We start from the raw sequence: 15,598 nt of genomic DNA, 5'->3' as shown, positions 1-15,598 counted from the left end.
TGCCCTAGGCAATTGCCTAGTTTGTCTATGCCTATGACCGGCTCTGGTCCTGTGTGCTGCAGATGGTAACAGGAATCACATTTGATTAAGGAAATAAATCTAATTCTCCAGTTGTTGCAGTTTTGCGTAAGAGTCAAAGCACAGAAACAGCAAAGATTTATTAAAACCATGTTTCCTAATTAGCTCTGGTCTTGCAGTTGGATGAAATGACTGTTAAGTATGTTTTGCAGTACGTCAGCCAACGTGGTACTGTCTGTACAGTAATTAGCAGCAGACCCAGCGAGCACTGCTGCGGATGGCTTTCCAGACACTGCTAAGGCTATACATATATAAGCAGGGATGTCTTCCCTACTCCTTTAAGAGCACACAGTAGAGTGAGTGCAGGAGGTGGGGAGAAGAGAATAGGAGGCAGGCGAGCTGTCTACAGCAGGGGATTTGTAGGGCTTGTCCTGACGTCAGACCTGTCTTTTAAAAAAAGAGTGAGACAAAAGGACATAAGTAGTATTTTTTGTGGTGCATCAGTTGGGAATTGCCTGGTACCTCATCGCTCCCCACCAGTGATTCTGCATCAAAGAGAACTCAGGCTGCCTTCAATCAATGTATTTAACACTGGTTCCTAGTGATGAGGCGGCTCCTACATTGGATTCTAGCAGCAATCAGCATTACTCAGGTGAGTTTAAGTCATATTAGCATTGGCTTGGCTGTAATCTGCGCCCGCCTGGGTGACTTAGACCTGCTCTCTGGCAATGAAGGCGTTAAACCCAACATTTAAATAACTACATCCCCCCAGGGTAACATTTAATGGTGAATTCTACTTAATGTCTATGTTCATAGAAATGAAATGAGTCTGCTTAGGAAAATCTGCATCATTGTATTCACATTATCTAGGGAACCTGAGGCACTCAAGCAGTTGTGGTACTGCAAGCCCCAGCCATGCTGAGACTTGCAGTTCTACAGCTGCTGCACGGTACTTTCCCCCTGATTGGCTGTCCCTGTAGATCTATGAAATAATATGGGGTCTGTGGAATGGTTTGTGACACCTCTGAAGGTGTCGCTTCATCCTGTATAGGCACACATTGTCCCCTTCTCAAGTTTTGGGTCTGTCTGAAGTAACACACGTGGCAGAGACTGCATGCTGCGGAGAGAAGGAGGGGGGGGGGGGGGGGGACACAACATTAGGGAACAAGTTATGTGCTTGGAAAGAGAAGACTCATTTGCTACACAATAAATAGTCCCAGTGTTCCCTGAGATCTTGCTGCTTCTCGTATCTGGATAAATGAATTCTTCACATTGCAGTGGACCTCTGGCTGTGCTGCTTTCTGGGTCTATTCACAGTTTGTCCATTGTCCCAGCTATCCATTCCTCTTGTACATATCCGAGCCACCGCCAGGTAGATCCGAGGCAGTCCTGAAAGTCTGAACAAGTCCATACTTTAAAGAAGCGATGACACTGCCTGAGGGGCTGCTGGAGTGATGTATGGATTTGTGCTAGCAGTGATTCCATGTCATTCTGCCGCTGTCAGACCTTAATCCCCTGGGAGGAGAGTTCAGTCAGCATTCTTCATTTGCTCTGGAGCGAATGTGATACCTCTTAAGGGGGGGAGAAGCTTTCCTGATTCTATTTATTTTAAAGATCTCTATTTTTTTTTTTTTTTTTAAAGCTTCAACCAGTTCCAGATCCTAGTAACCATTTATCTGGGATATGTTGTAACAGAGGACGTCGCAGGTGCCCACTCATCTCCTCTGGGATTTGCAGCATCCGTACCGTGGGTGCCTGGGAAAGGCAGACAAGAGACAGATGTGGCCTGCAAAAAAGTGGCAGCGAGCATCTGAACTAGCGGTCACTGGTAGGTCAGGGTTCTGTTCCCGAGTGGACCTGATCACCCAGCGGGAGAGAAAAGTAAACCTAACCAGAGATAGAGCCACCTGTGCTCCAGCAGCAATGCCTATACACACAACCTGCAAATGGTCATCATTAGGACAGGCTGGAGAACCAGTCCATTGGACACAAACCATCCACTGGACACAAACCAGTCCGTTGGATTATTTGATTGTGCCCCTATCACACAGCGGAGACAGTGTTTCTGGGCTGAAACAATGTTCATCGAAATGCCGCCCGTGAATTCCCTAAACCCTAATGACATCACTGATGCCTCGTGCCTCAGTGATGTCACGGTCCGAGCGATTCCCAGCGTTGGTATAAATAGGTCTGTAGACAGAGAAAGCAGGTGACCTAATTCATCCATAGGTGCCATTGTGTTATATACAGGAAAAGATGTACAGTACTGTTCTATATACAGGAATAAATGTACAGTACTGTTCTATATACAGGAATAAATGTACAGTACTGTGCTATATACAGGAATAGATGTACAGTACTGTTCTATGTACAGTAATATATGTACAGTACTGTGCTATATACAGGTATACATGTACAGTACTGTGCTATATACAGGAATAGATGTACAGTACTGTGCTATATACAGGAATATATGTACAGTACTGTCATATAGAAGATTAGATGTACAGTACTGTGCTATATACAGAAATAGATGTGCAGTACTGTGTTATACAGGTATCCAGGAATAGATGTACAGTACTGTACTATATACAGGAATAGATATACAGTACTGTACTATATACAGGAATAGATTTACAGTACTATGCTATATACAGGAATAGATGTACAGTACTGTGCTATATACAGGATTAGATGTACAGTACTGTGATATATACTGGAATAGATATACAGTACGGTGCTATATAAAGGAATAGATATACAGTACTGTGCTATATACAGGAATAGATATACAGTACTGTGTTATACAGGTATACAGGAATAGATTACAGTTCTGTGCTGTATACATGAATAGATGTACAGTACTGTGTTATATACAGGAATAGATGTACAGTACTGTGCTATGTACAGGAATAGATATACAGTACTGTGCTGTATACAGGAATAGATGTACAGTACTGTGTTATATACAGGAATAGATTACAGTACTGTGCTGTATTCAGGAATAGATGTACAGTACTGTGTTATATACAGGAATAGATGTACAGTACTGTGCTATATACAGGAATAGATGTACAGTACTGTGTTATATACAGGAATAGATGTACAGTACTGTGCTATATACAGGAATAGATGTACAGTACTGTGTTATATACAGGAATAGATGTACAGTACAGTGCTATATAAAATAATAGATATACAGTACTGTGCTATATACAGGAATAGATATACAGTACTGTGTTATACAGGTATACAGGAATAGATTACAGTACTGTGCTGTATACATGAATAGATGTACAGTACTGTGTTATATACAGGAATAGATGTATAGTACTGTGTTATATACAGGAATAGATGTACAGTACTGTGCTATGTACAGGAATAGATATACAGTACTGTGCTATATACAGGAATAGATGTACAGTACAGTGTAATATACAGGAATAGATTACAGTACTGTGCTGTATACAGGAATAGATGTACAGTACTGTGCTATATACAGGATTAGATGTACAGTACTGTGCTATATACAGGATTAGATGTACAGTACTGTGCTATATACAGGATTAGATGTACAGTACTGTGTAATATACAGGAATAGATTACAGTACTGTGCTGTATACAGGAATAGATGTACAGTACTGTGTTATATACAGGAATAGATGTACAGTACTGTGCTATGTACAGGAATAGATATACAGTACTGTGCTATATACAGGAATAGATGTACAGTACTGTTCTATGTACAGTAATATATGTACAGTACTGTGCTATATACAGGTATACATGTACAGTACTGTGCTATATACAGGAATAGATGTACAGTACTGTGCTATATACAGGAATATATGTACAGTACTGTCATATAGAAGATTAGATGTACAGTACTGTGCTATATACAGAAATAGATGTGCAGTACTGTGTTATACAGGTATCCAGGAATAGATGTACAGTACTGTACTATATACAGGAATAGATATACAGTACTGTACTATATACAGGAATAGATATACAGTACTATGCTATATACAGGAATAGATGTACAGTACTGTGCTATATACAGGATTAGATGTACAGTACTGTGATATATACTGGAATAGATATACAGTACGGTGCTATATAAAGGAATAGATATACAGTACTGTGCTATATACAGGAATAGATATACAGTACTGTGTTATACAGGTATACAGGAATAGATTACAGTTCTGTGCTGTATACATGAATAGATGTACAGTACTGTGTTATATACAGGAATAGATGTACAGTACTGTGCTATGTACAGGAATAGATATACAGTACTGTGCTGTATACAGGAATAGATGTACAGTACTGTGTTATATACAGGAATAGATTACAGTACTGTGCTGTATTCAGGAATAGATGTACAGTACTGTGTTATATACAGGAATAGATGTACAGTACTGTGCTATATACAGGAATAGATGTACAGTACTGTGTTATATACAGGAATAGATGTACAGTACTGTGCTATATACAGGAATAGATGTACAGTACTGTGTTATATACAGGAATAGATGTACAGTACAGTGCTATATAAAATAATAGATATACAGTACTGTGCTATATACAGGAATAGATATACAGTACTGTGTTATACAGGTATACAGGAATAGATTACAGTACTGTGCTGTATACATGAATAGATGTACAGTACTGTGTTATATACAGGAATAGATGTATAGTACTGTGTTATATACAGGAATAGATGTACAGTACTGTGCTATGTACAGGAATAGATATACAGTACTGTGCTATATACAGGAATAGATGTACAGTACAGTGTAATATACAGGAATAGATTACAGTACTGTGCTGTATACAGGAATAGATGTACAGTACTGTGCTATATACAGGATTAGATGTACAGTACTGTGCTATATACAGGATTAGATGTACAGTACTGTGCTATATACAGGAATAGATGTACAGTACTGTGTAATATACAGGAATAGATTACAGTACTGTGCTGTATACAGGAATAGATGTACAGTACAGTGCTATATAAAAGAATAGATATACAGTACTGTGCTATATACAGGAATAGATATACAGTACTGTGTTATACAGGTATACAGGAATAGATTACAGTACTGTGCTGTATACAGGAATAGATGTACAGTACTGTGCTATATACAGGATTAGATGTACAGTACTGTGCTATATACAGGATTAGATGTACAGTACTGTGCTGTATACAGGAATAGATGTACAGTACTGTGTAATATACAGGAATAGATTACAGTACTGTGCTGTATACAGGAATAGATGTACAGTACTGTGTTATATACAGGAATAGATGTACAGTACTGTGCTATGTACAGGAATAGATATACAGTACTGTGCTATATACAGGAATAGATGTACAGTACTGTGTAATATACAGGAATAGATTACAGTACTGTGCTGTATACAGGAATAGATGTACAGTACTGTGCTATATACAGGATTAGATGTACAGTACGGTGCTATATAAAGGAATAGATATACAGTACTGTGCTATATACAGGAATAGATATACAGTACTGTGTTATACAGGTATACAGGAATAGATTACAGTACTGTGCTGTATACATGAATAGATGTACAGTACTGTTATATACAGGAATAGATGTACAGTACTGTGCTATGTACAGGAATAGATATACAGTACTGTGCTATATACAGGAATATATTACAGTACTGTGCTGTATACAGGAATAGATGTACAGTACTGTGCTATATACAGGATTAGATGTACAGTGCTGTGCTATATACAGGAATAGATGTACAGTACTGTGCTATATACAGGAATAGATGTACAGTACTGTGTAATATACAGGAATAGATTACAGTACTGTGCTGTATACAGGAATAGATGTACAGTACTGTGCTATATACAGGAATAGATGTACAGTACTGTGCTATATACAGGAATAGATCAGGGCCGGTTCTGGGGCTTCTGGCGGCCCAGGCGGCATTAGGGGGTGTGGCTTCGTACAGGGGGCGTGGTCATTTACGCCCCCTGTACAGACTGAAATGATGTGCGGTGCGCGATGACGTCATTGCGCACCGCACAGCAAAGGTCCTCTCCACGAAGGGAAACTAGACGCGTACGCGTCTACTTTCCCTTCCCAGCGGCAGCGGGGGGGCAGCGGGCAGCGGGGGGCACACAGCAGCAGTGGATCTTTCCCTGGTGCGGCGCCCTGCGCCCTCCGGAATGCGGCGCCCCGGGCAAAAGTCCTGCTTGCCCGTGGCAAGATCCGCTACTGGAATAGATTGATATATAGTACTGTGCTATATACAGGAATAGATGTACAGTACTGTGCTATATACAGGAATAGATGTACAGTACTGTGCTATATACATGAATAGATGTACAGTGCTGTGTTATATACAGGAATAGATATACAGTACTGTGCTATATAAAGGAATATATATAGAATACTGTGCTATATACAGGAATAGATGTACTGTACTGTGTTATATACCGGAATAGATGTACAGTACTGTGTTATATATAGAAATAGATGTACTGTACTGTGTTATATACAGGAATAGATGTACAGTGCTGTGTTATATACAGGAATAGATGTACAGTACTATGCTATGTACAGGAATAGATGTACAGTACGGTGCTATGTACAGGAATAGATGTACAGTACTGTGCTATATACAGGAATAGATGTACAGTACTGTGCTATATACAGGAATAGATGTACTGTACTGTGTTATATACAGGAATAGATGTACAGTGCTGTGTTATAAACAGGAATAGATGTACAGTACTGTGCTATGTACAGGAATAGATGTACAGTACTGTGCTGTATACAGGAATAGATTACAGTACTGTGCTATATACAGGAATAGATGTACAGTACTGTGCTATATACAGAAATAGATGTGCAGTACTGTGTTATACAGGTATCCAGGAATAGATGTACAGTACTGTACTATGTACAGGAATAGATGTACAGTACTGTACTATATACAGGAATAGATATACAGTACTGTGCTATATACAGGAATAGATGTACAGTACTGTGCTATATACAGGATTAGATGTACAGTACTGTGTTATATACTGGAATAGATGTACAGTATGGTGCTATATAAAGGAATAGATATACAGTACTGTAGATGTACAGTACTGTGTTATATACAGGAATAGATATACAGTACTGTGCTGTATTCAGGAATAGATGTACAGTACTGTGTTATATACAGGAATAGATGTACAGTACTGTGCTATATACAGGAATAGATGTACAGTACTGTGTTATATACAGGAATAGATGTACAGTACAGTGCTATATAAAAGAATAGATATACAGTACTGTGCTATATACAGGAATAGATATACAGTTCTGTGTTATACAGGTATACAGGAATAGATTACAGTACTGGGCTGTATACAGGAATAGATGTACAGTACTGTGCTATATACAGGAATAGATATACAGTACTGTGCTGTATACAGGAATAGATGTACAGTACTGTGCTATATACAGGAGTAGATGTACAGTACTGTGCTATATACAGGAATAGATATACAGTACTGTGCTATATACAGGAATAGATATACAGTACTGTGCTATATACAGGAATAGATGTACAGTACTGTGCTATATACAGGAATAGATATACAGTACTCTGCTGTATACAGGAATAGATGTACAGTACTGTGCTATATACAGGAATAGATGTACAGTACTGTGCTATATACAGGAATAGATGTACAGTACTGTGCTATATACAGGAATAGATGTACAGTACTGTGTTATATACAGGAATAGATGTACAGTACTGTGCTATATACAGGAATAGATGTACAGTACTGTGTTATATACAGGAATAGATTACAGTACTGTGCTGTATACAGGAATAGATGTACAGTACTGTGCTATATACAGGAATAGATGTACAGTACTGTGCTATATACAGGAATAGATGTACAGTACTGTGCTATGTACAGGAATAGATGTACAGTACTGTGCTATGTACAGGAATAGATGTACAGTACTGTGCTAACAGGAATAGATGTACAGTACTGTGCTATATACAGGAATAGATGTACAGTACTGTGTTATATACAGGAATAGATTACAGTACTGTGCTGTATACAGGAATAGATGTACAGTACTGTGCTGTATACAGGAATAGATGTACAGTACTGTGCTATATACAGGAATAGATATACAGTACTGTGCTATATACAGGAATAGATGTACAGTACTGTGCTATATACAGGAATAGATGTACAGTACTGTGCTATGTACAGGAATAGATGTACAGTACTGCTATGTACAGGAATAGATGTACAGTACTGTGCTATATACAGGAATAGATGTACAGTACTGTGCTATATACAGGAATAGATGTACATTACTGTGTTATATACAGGAATAGATTACAGTACTGTGCTGTATACAGGAATAGGTGTACAGTACTGTGCTATATACAGGAATAGATGTACAGTACTGTGCTATATACAGGAATAGATATACAGTACTGTGCTATATACAGGAATAGATGTACAGTACTGTGTTATTAAACATCCTAGTGATATTTGGTGGACCCCCTTTATTGAAGTAAACCTTAGTTACCTTTTATACCAGTAAATAAAGACACGGAGACATGATTTTGGCAGAAAAATTGCTAGCTATTTATTTGACCCTAACCATAGCAAAACCTGTAATTGGGAAAAATTTGTTAAGATGCCGAATCAGCCGGCATAATGGTGGCAGAAAAAAGAACGGCTCTATTAAACTATTGGTAAACTTAAATTGGTAAACTGACCGAAACCGTCCAGCACCCTATCAAAACCGGTAATAGGTGTCAACACAACCCCCACAGTGACTTCCCACCGCTCCTGGGTGCCCTGCCGCTGCCTCCCGGATGGGTGGTCGAGCGGCCATTAAGTCGATGGAGGTGAGTGCACCTAAACCATATAACACTGAAACTTACTACCTATAAAAAACCATACAACTACAAACTGCCGTTCTTTTCCGCCTATAAATAGCCAACGAATGAAAACAGCTAAGCAATTAACCACCAATGCACTCCGCGTCAAACAAAACAACCTCTACCCTTAGGGCGGGAGGGCGGGAAGAAAATTCAGCAAGCAAAGAGACCTAAAATGGCCACTCCAGCCTATATATACCTTAACCCTCCCCCTTTCCTAAGGCTGTACTACCTCACAGCTAGGTCCACCCCTCACAGGATGTTTAACCCATTCCTCTCCTATGTTTGTCAATTCTCTCTCCATACAGGAATAGATGTACAGTACTGTGCTATATACAGGAATAGATGTACTGGACTGTGCTATATACAGAAATAGATGTACAGTACTGTGCTATATACAGGAATAGATGTACAGTACTGTGCTATATACAGGAATAGATGTACAGTACTGTTCTATGTACAGTAATATATGTACAGTACATTGCTATATACAGGAATAGATATACAGTACTGTGCTATATACAGGAATAGATGTACAGTACTGTGCTATATACAGGAATAGATGTACAGTACTGTGCTGTATACAGGAATAGATGTACAGTACTCATAGGTGTGCGCAGGGGGGGTGCCTGGTGCGCACAGGCACCCCCTAATGTCCGGCACCCCTATCTCACATGCCTGATGCAGCCGAGCAGGCTGATTACTGTCCCCTCTGCGCTGATCCCTGTCAGGACTGCATTACTGACCGGACGCCTGGGTTAATCAAGGGTGCCACTGCCACTGGCTTTCAAACGCCCGGCTCCACCTCCATGTATAAAAACAGCGTGATGTGACGTGATTATGTCATGCTGATCGCACGCCCACCCGTCATACCTGCCACACGCCCACCTCTCTCCTTCTATGCTATGCCAATGTCAGCCACTGACAGTGGCGTAACTACTGCCCCCGCAGTCCTCGCGGTGGCTTGGGGGCGAGGGGCTGCGGGGGTGCCACTGACTTAGAACAGATTGACATGCGGACGAGCGTCCGCATGTCAATCTGCGGTCTCCTCTCCCTCCCTGCTGTGTTGGAGGGACACGGAACGCACATCGCGCGTCTCTCCTGTGTCCCTCCCTGGCTCTCCCCCGGCCGGTCTAAGGAAGTGCCGTTCGTGAGCTCTGATTGGCTCACGAACCGGCACTTCCTTTATTAGACCAGCCGGGGGAGAGCCAGGAGGGTCACAGGAGAGACGCGCGATGCGCTCCGTGTCCCTCCAACACGGGGGGGGGGGGGGGGGAGCAGGCACTTGGGGCATATACCTGGCACTGTGGGGGGCAGATCTGGCACTGGGGTCATATACCTGGCACTGTGGGGGGCAGATCTGGCACTGGGGTCATATACCTGGCACTGTGGGGGCCATTCTGGCACTGGGGTCATATACCTGGCACTGTGGGGGGCAGATCTGGCACTGGGGGCATATACCTGGCACTGTGGGGGGAAGATCTGGCACTGGGGGCATATACCTGGCACTGTGGGGGGAAGATCTGGCACTGGGGGCATATACCTGGCACTGTGGGGGGAAGATCTGGCACTTGGGGCATATACCTGGCACTGTGGGGGGCAGATCTGCCACTGGGGTCATATACCTGGCACTGTGGGGGGCAGATCTGGCACTGGGGTCATATACCTGGCACTGTGGGGGGCAGATCTGGCACTGGGGTCATATACCTGGCACTGTGGGGGGCAGATCTGGCACTGGGGTCATATACCTGGCACTGTGGGGGGAAGATCTGGCACTGGGGGCATATACCTGGCACTGTGGGGGGAAGATCTGGCACTTGGGGCATATACCTGGCACTGTGGGGGGCAGATCTGGCACTAGGGTCATATACCTGGCACTGTGGGGGGCAGATCTGGCACTGGGGTCATATACCTGGCACTGTGGGGGGAAGATCTGGCACTTGGGGCATATACCTGGCACTGTGGGGGGCAGATCTGGCACTGGGGTCATATACCTGGCACTGTGGGGGGCAGATCTGGCACTGGGGTCATATACCTGGCACTGTGGGGGGAAGATCTGGCACTGGGGGCATATACCTGGCACTGTGGGGGGAAGATCTGGCACTGGGGGGCATATACCTGGCACTGTGGGGGGCAGATCTGGCACTGGGGTCATATACCTGGCACTGTGGGGGGAAGATCTGGCACTGGGGGCATATACCTGGCACTGTGGGGGGAAGATCTGGCACTGGGGGCATATACCTGGCACTGTGGGGGGAAGATCTGGCACTGGTGGCATATACCTGGCACTGTGGGGGGAAGATCTGGCACTGGGGGCATATACCTGGCACTGTGGGGGGCAGATCTGGCACTGGGGTCATATACCTGGCACTGTGGGGGGCAGATCTGGCACTGGGGTCATATACCTGGCACTGTGGGGGGAAGATCTGGCACTGGGGGCATATACCTGGCACTGTGGGGGGAAGATCTGGCACTGGGGGGCATATACCTGGCACTGTGGGGGGCAGATCTGGCACTGGGGTCATATACCTGGCACTGTGGGGGGAAGATCTGGCACTGGGGGCATATACCTGGCACTGTGGGGGGAAGATCTGGCACTGGGGGCATATACCTGGCACTGTGGGGGGAAGATCTGGCACTGGTGGCATATACCTGGCACTGTGGGGGGAAGATCTGGCACTGGGGGCATATACCTGGCACTGTGGGGGGGGGGAGATCTGGCACTGGGGGCATATACCTGGCACTGTGGGGGGAAGATCTGGCACTGGGGGCATATACCTGGCACTGTGGGGGCAGATCTGGCACTGGGGGCATATACCTGGCACTGTGGGGGCAGATCTGGCACTGGGGGCATATACCTGGCACTGTGGGGGCAGATCTGGCACTGGGGGCATATACCTGGCACTGTGGGGGCAGATCTGGCACTGGGGGCATATACCTGGCACTGTGGGGGGAAGATCTGGCACTGGAGGCATATACCTGGCACTGTGGGGGAATATCTGGCACTGGGGGCATATACCTGGCACTGTGGGGGAATATTTGGCACTGGGGGGAGCAGGCACTGTGGGGGCATATGTGGCACTGTGGGGGAATATTTGGCACTGGGGGGAGCAGGCACTGAGGGGGCATATGTGGCACTGGGGGGGGGTAAATGTGGCACTGGGGGCATGTACCTGGCACTGTGGGGGAATATCTGGCACTAGGGGCATATACCTGTCACTGTGGGGGAATATCTGGCACTGGGGGCATATGTGGCACTGGGAGCATGGCCCTAGCAACAAGCACTACCCCCTAGCAATGAGCATGACACCCAGTGCATGAAACCCCTGGCAACGAGCATGACACCCTGAGCATGAAAACCCCTGGCACCGTGCATGGAACCAAGAGCATGAAACCCCTGGCAACGAGCAGGTAATTTAAAAGTAATTAGAAGCCTTACTGTAGAACTTAATGTGTAATGGGCATTACGGTGTGTGGCATAATGTATCACGGACATTGCGGTGTGTGTCATAATGTATCAGGCATTACGGTGTGTTGTATACTATATCACGGGCATTGTGGTATGTGGTATAATGTCTCAGGATCATTGTGGTGTGTGTCATACTGTGTCACAGACATTGTGGGGGGGGGGGGGGGGGGGGCGCCGAAGGATTTTTTGGCTTGGGGGAGAAAAATTTCTAGTTACGCCGCTGGCCACTGATGAGGATCAGCATGCAGCCAGCGTTCCTCTTAGGAAGGCAAATTCAATAATGGCAGGCGGTCGGCAGCAGCATTGACACGTCACTCGTTTTCCCAGCAGCAGCAGCAGTACTAGTCTGCGACTGTCAGTGTCAGTGAGTTACTGACTTGTAAGTAAGCTGCTGCAGCTTGCAGGGGAAAGAGAGGTGGAGCCAGACCAGGCTGAGGAGGAGCAGTGTAATTGCAGTGAGTGCCATCAGGGGTGTTTGTTTGGGGCACACCACAACATCTGACAATGTATCTGCTTTATTAGGATTGGTACAAAGGTGGATATTTTATATTGCGATGACCATCAATAGATGATGCTAGACACGCCCAAAAGGCGGTGCTAGACACACCCCTCCGACGGTGCACCCCCTAATAAAATGTGCTGCGCACGCCTATGACAGTACTGTGCTATATACAGGAATAGATGTACAGTACTGTGCTATATACAGGAATAGATGTACAGTACTGTGCTATATACAGGAATAGATATACAGTACTGTGCTATATACAGGAATAGATGTACAGTACTGTGCTATATACAGGAATAGATATACAGTACTGTGCTATATACAGGAATAGATGTACAGTACTGTTCTAGGGCCCTCATTCCGAGTTGTTCGCTCGCAAGCGGATTTTAGCAGATTTGCTCATGCTAAGCCGCCGCCTACTGGGAGTGAATCTTAGCATCTTAAAATTGCGAACGATGTATTCGCAATATTGCGATTACACACCTCGTAGCAGTTTCTGGGTAGCTCCAGACTTACTCGGCATCTGCGATCAGTTCAGTGCTTGTCGTTCCTGGTTTGACGTCACAAACACACCCAGCGTTCGCCCAGACACTCCTCCGTTTCTCCGGCCACTCCTGCGTTTTTTCCGGAAACGGTAGCGTTTTTTCCCACACGCCCATAAAACGGCCTGTTTCCGCCCAGTAACACCCATTTCCTGTCAATCACATTACGATCTCCAGAACGATGAAAAAGCCGTGAGTAAAATTCCTAACTGCATAGCAAATTTACTTGGCGCAGTCGCAGTGCGAACATTGCGCATGCGCATTAAGCGGAAAATCGCTGCGATGCGAAGATTTTTACCGAGCGAACAACTCGGAATGAGGGCCTATGTACAGTAATGTATGTACAGTACGGTGCTATATACAGGAATAGATATACAGTACTGTGCTATATACAGGAATAGATGTACAGTACTGTGCTATATACAGGAATAGATGTACAGTACTGTGCTATATACAGGAATAGATGTACAGTACTGTGCCTCATGTGTTTCATCTGAATTGAAGAAGTTGGAAAAGTAGTATTTAAGGACCATGGGCCAAATTCAGACCTGATCGCAAGCAGGCTTTTTTTGCACTGCTGCGACCAGGTAGTCGCCACCTACAGGGGGAGGGGGTAGTCGCTGTGCAGGGGTGCAATCGCAAGTGCAGAGAACTGCACAAACAAATGTTTGTGCAGTCTCTGCACAGCCCAGGACTTACTCTACCAGTGCGATGATCTGGGCTGGAGCTGACGTCAGGAACCCTCCCTTCAAACGGCTGAACACGTCTACGTTTCTACGGACACTCCCTGGAAACGGTCAGTTGACACCCATAAACGCCCTCTTCCTGTCAATCTTCTGGCGATCGTCTGTGCGATCGCTTTCTTCATTCTTCTCGTCACTGTCCGGCGTTCCCCGTCGCTAGGGGGGGCCTCACGCCTGCGCATTGTGGTGCATAGACATGCGCAGTTTAGACCCGATCGCTGCTGTGCGAAAATGCTCAGCAGTGATAGGGTCCACTCTGAATAACCCCCTATGTTACCTCTTATGTGTGTGAGCAGCAGAAGTAATTTCATATAATCATGTGTATTGTATTACGTTCCATCAGTGCAGTACATGCTGGTATCGTGACACATTGTGTCACTCTGTGCCTCATTCTTTGTACTGTACCCAACCCTGTTGTCTGTCTTACAACTTAGCAAAACTCTAGCACCCTGTACCACTGGCTCCGGCATTCGCTATTGTGATATACCAGTATATTAGAAGTAATCAAGGAATTTGAGCACCATATAAGGACAATACTGTAGAGCTCAAAAAGTGATGTTAATATTCTTGTATTTCTTTTTAAATATCCCGGCGCTCGGGCTAATTAGTAAGTATGCTACCTCTAATCCATAACCCATCTTACCCCCCCCCCCCCGTTCCCCGCATCCTGATCCTAACCATCCCTAGTGATGTTTAACCCTAACCCTTCCCACAGCCTAACCCTAGCCCTCCGCTGGAGTGCCTAACCCTATCCCTCCCTTCCTGCAGCCTAACCCTAGTATTCCGAGCAATGTCGGTATTCCAGCGTCGGTATTCAAACTGCCAGGATCTCCAACCGCCATGATCCTGACCTGATCCCCATGAATCCCATTATTTAATTAATTAACTAACTAACTAACTAACTATTTTTAGTATATTTATTAAGTTTTCCAGGTCTCCTCACAGAATCACAAGTGAGTAATGAGTGCACCTGTACACCTGCCGGGTGACCTGGAAAACGTGACCTGTGTGGGGTCCTGAGGACCGAGTTTGAGAACCAGGGCACTAGAGCAATACTTATTGTATAGTGATTATCCTTTTTATGACTAACACTGACTTCGTGTGGTTGGTGTGATGTCTGGCTACAGAAGGAGGGCGGTGTTATAGGTGAAGTTGTAGGCTATGGTGAAATGCGGTGGGAGTCATACAACGAAAAAGTAGAGGGCGAAGTTTAGCTCCAATACCATATTGGGTTGCACAAAGTGCGCCTCCATCTGCACAGGTGCGCCTGGATTTTTGCTAAAGCAGATGGTGGTGTTTGAGTAGGACGAGAAGCTTGCACAGGCAGAGTGGTGGAGTTGCAAAGACATGATTTTAT

At 44.5% G+C, this 15,598-nt stretch overlaps 1 protein-coding gene across 1 annotated transcript in view; it reads left to right on the top strand.

Annotated features, from left to right (window-relative positions):
• Nucleotides 1-343: 343 nt before the first annotated feature.
• CCN4 (cellular communication network factor 4) overlaps nt 344-15,598 on the top strand; it is a 108,068-nt gene continuing 92,813 nt past the window's right edge. The window contains exon 1 of the mRNA XM_063921251.1: nt 344-670. Coding sequence (XP_063777321.1) covers nt 623-670 — 48 coding nt within the window. The 5' untranslated portion in view covers nt 344-622. The remainder of the gene's footprint in view (nt 671-15,598) is intronic.

The sequence above is a fragment of the Pseudophryne corroboree genome, chromosome 5 (genome assembly GCF_028390025.1).
Source record: "Pseudophryne corroboree isolate aPseCor3 chromosome 5, aPseCor3.hap2, whole genome shotgun sequence".
NCBI lineage: Eukaryota > Metazoa > Chordata > Amphibia > Anura > Myobatrachidae > Pseudophryne > Pseudophryne corroboree.
Note: the sequence above shows the minus strand (reverse complement) of the source record. Positions and strands in the feature narration are given on the sequence as shown.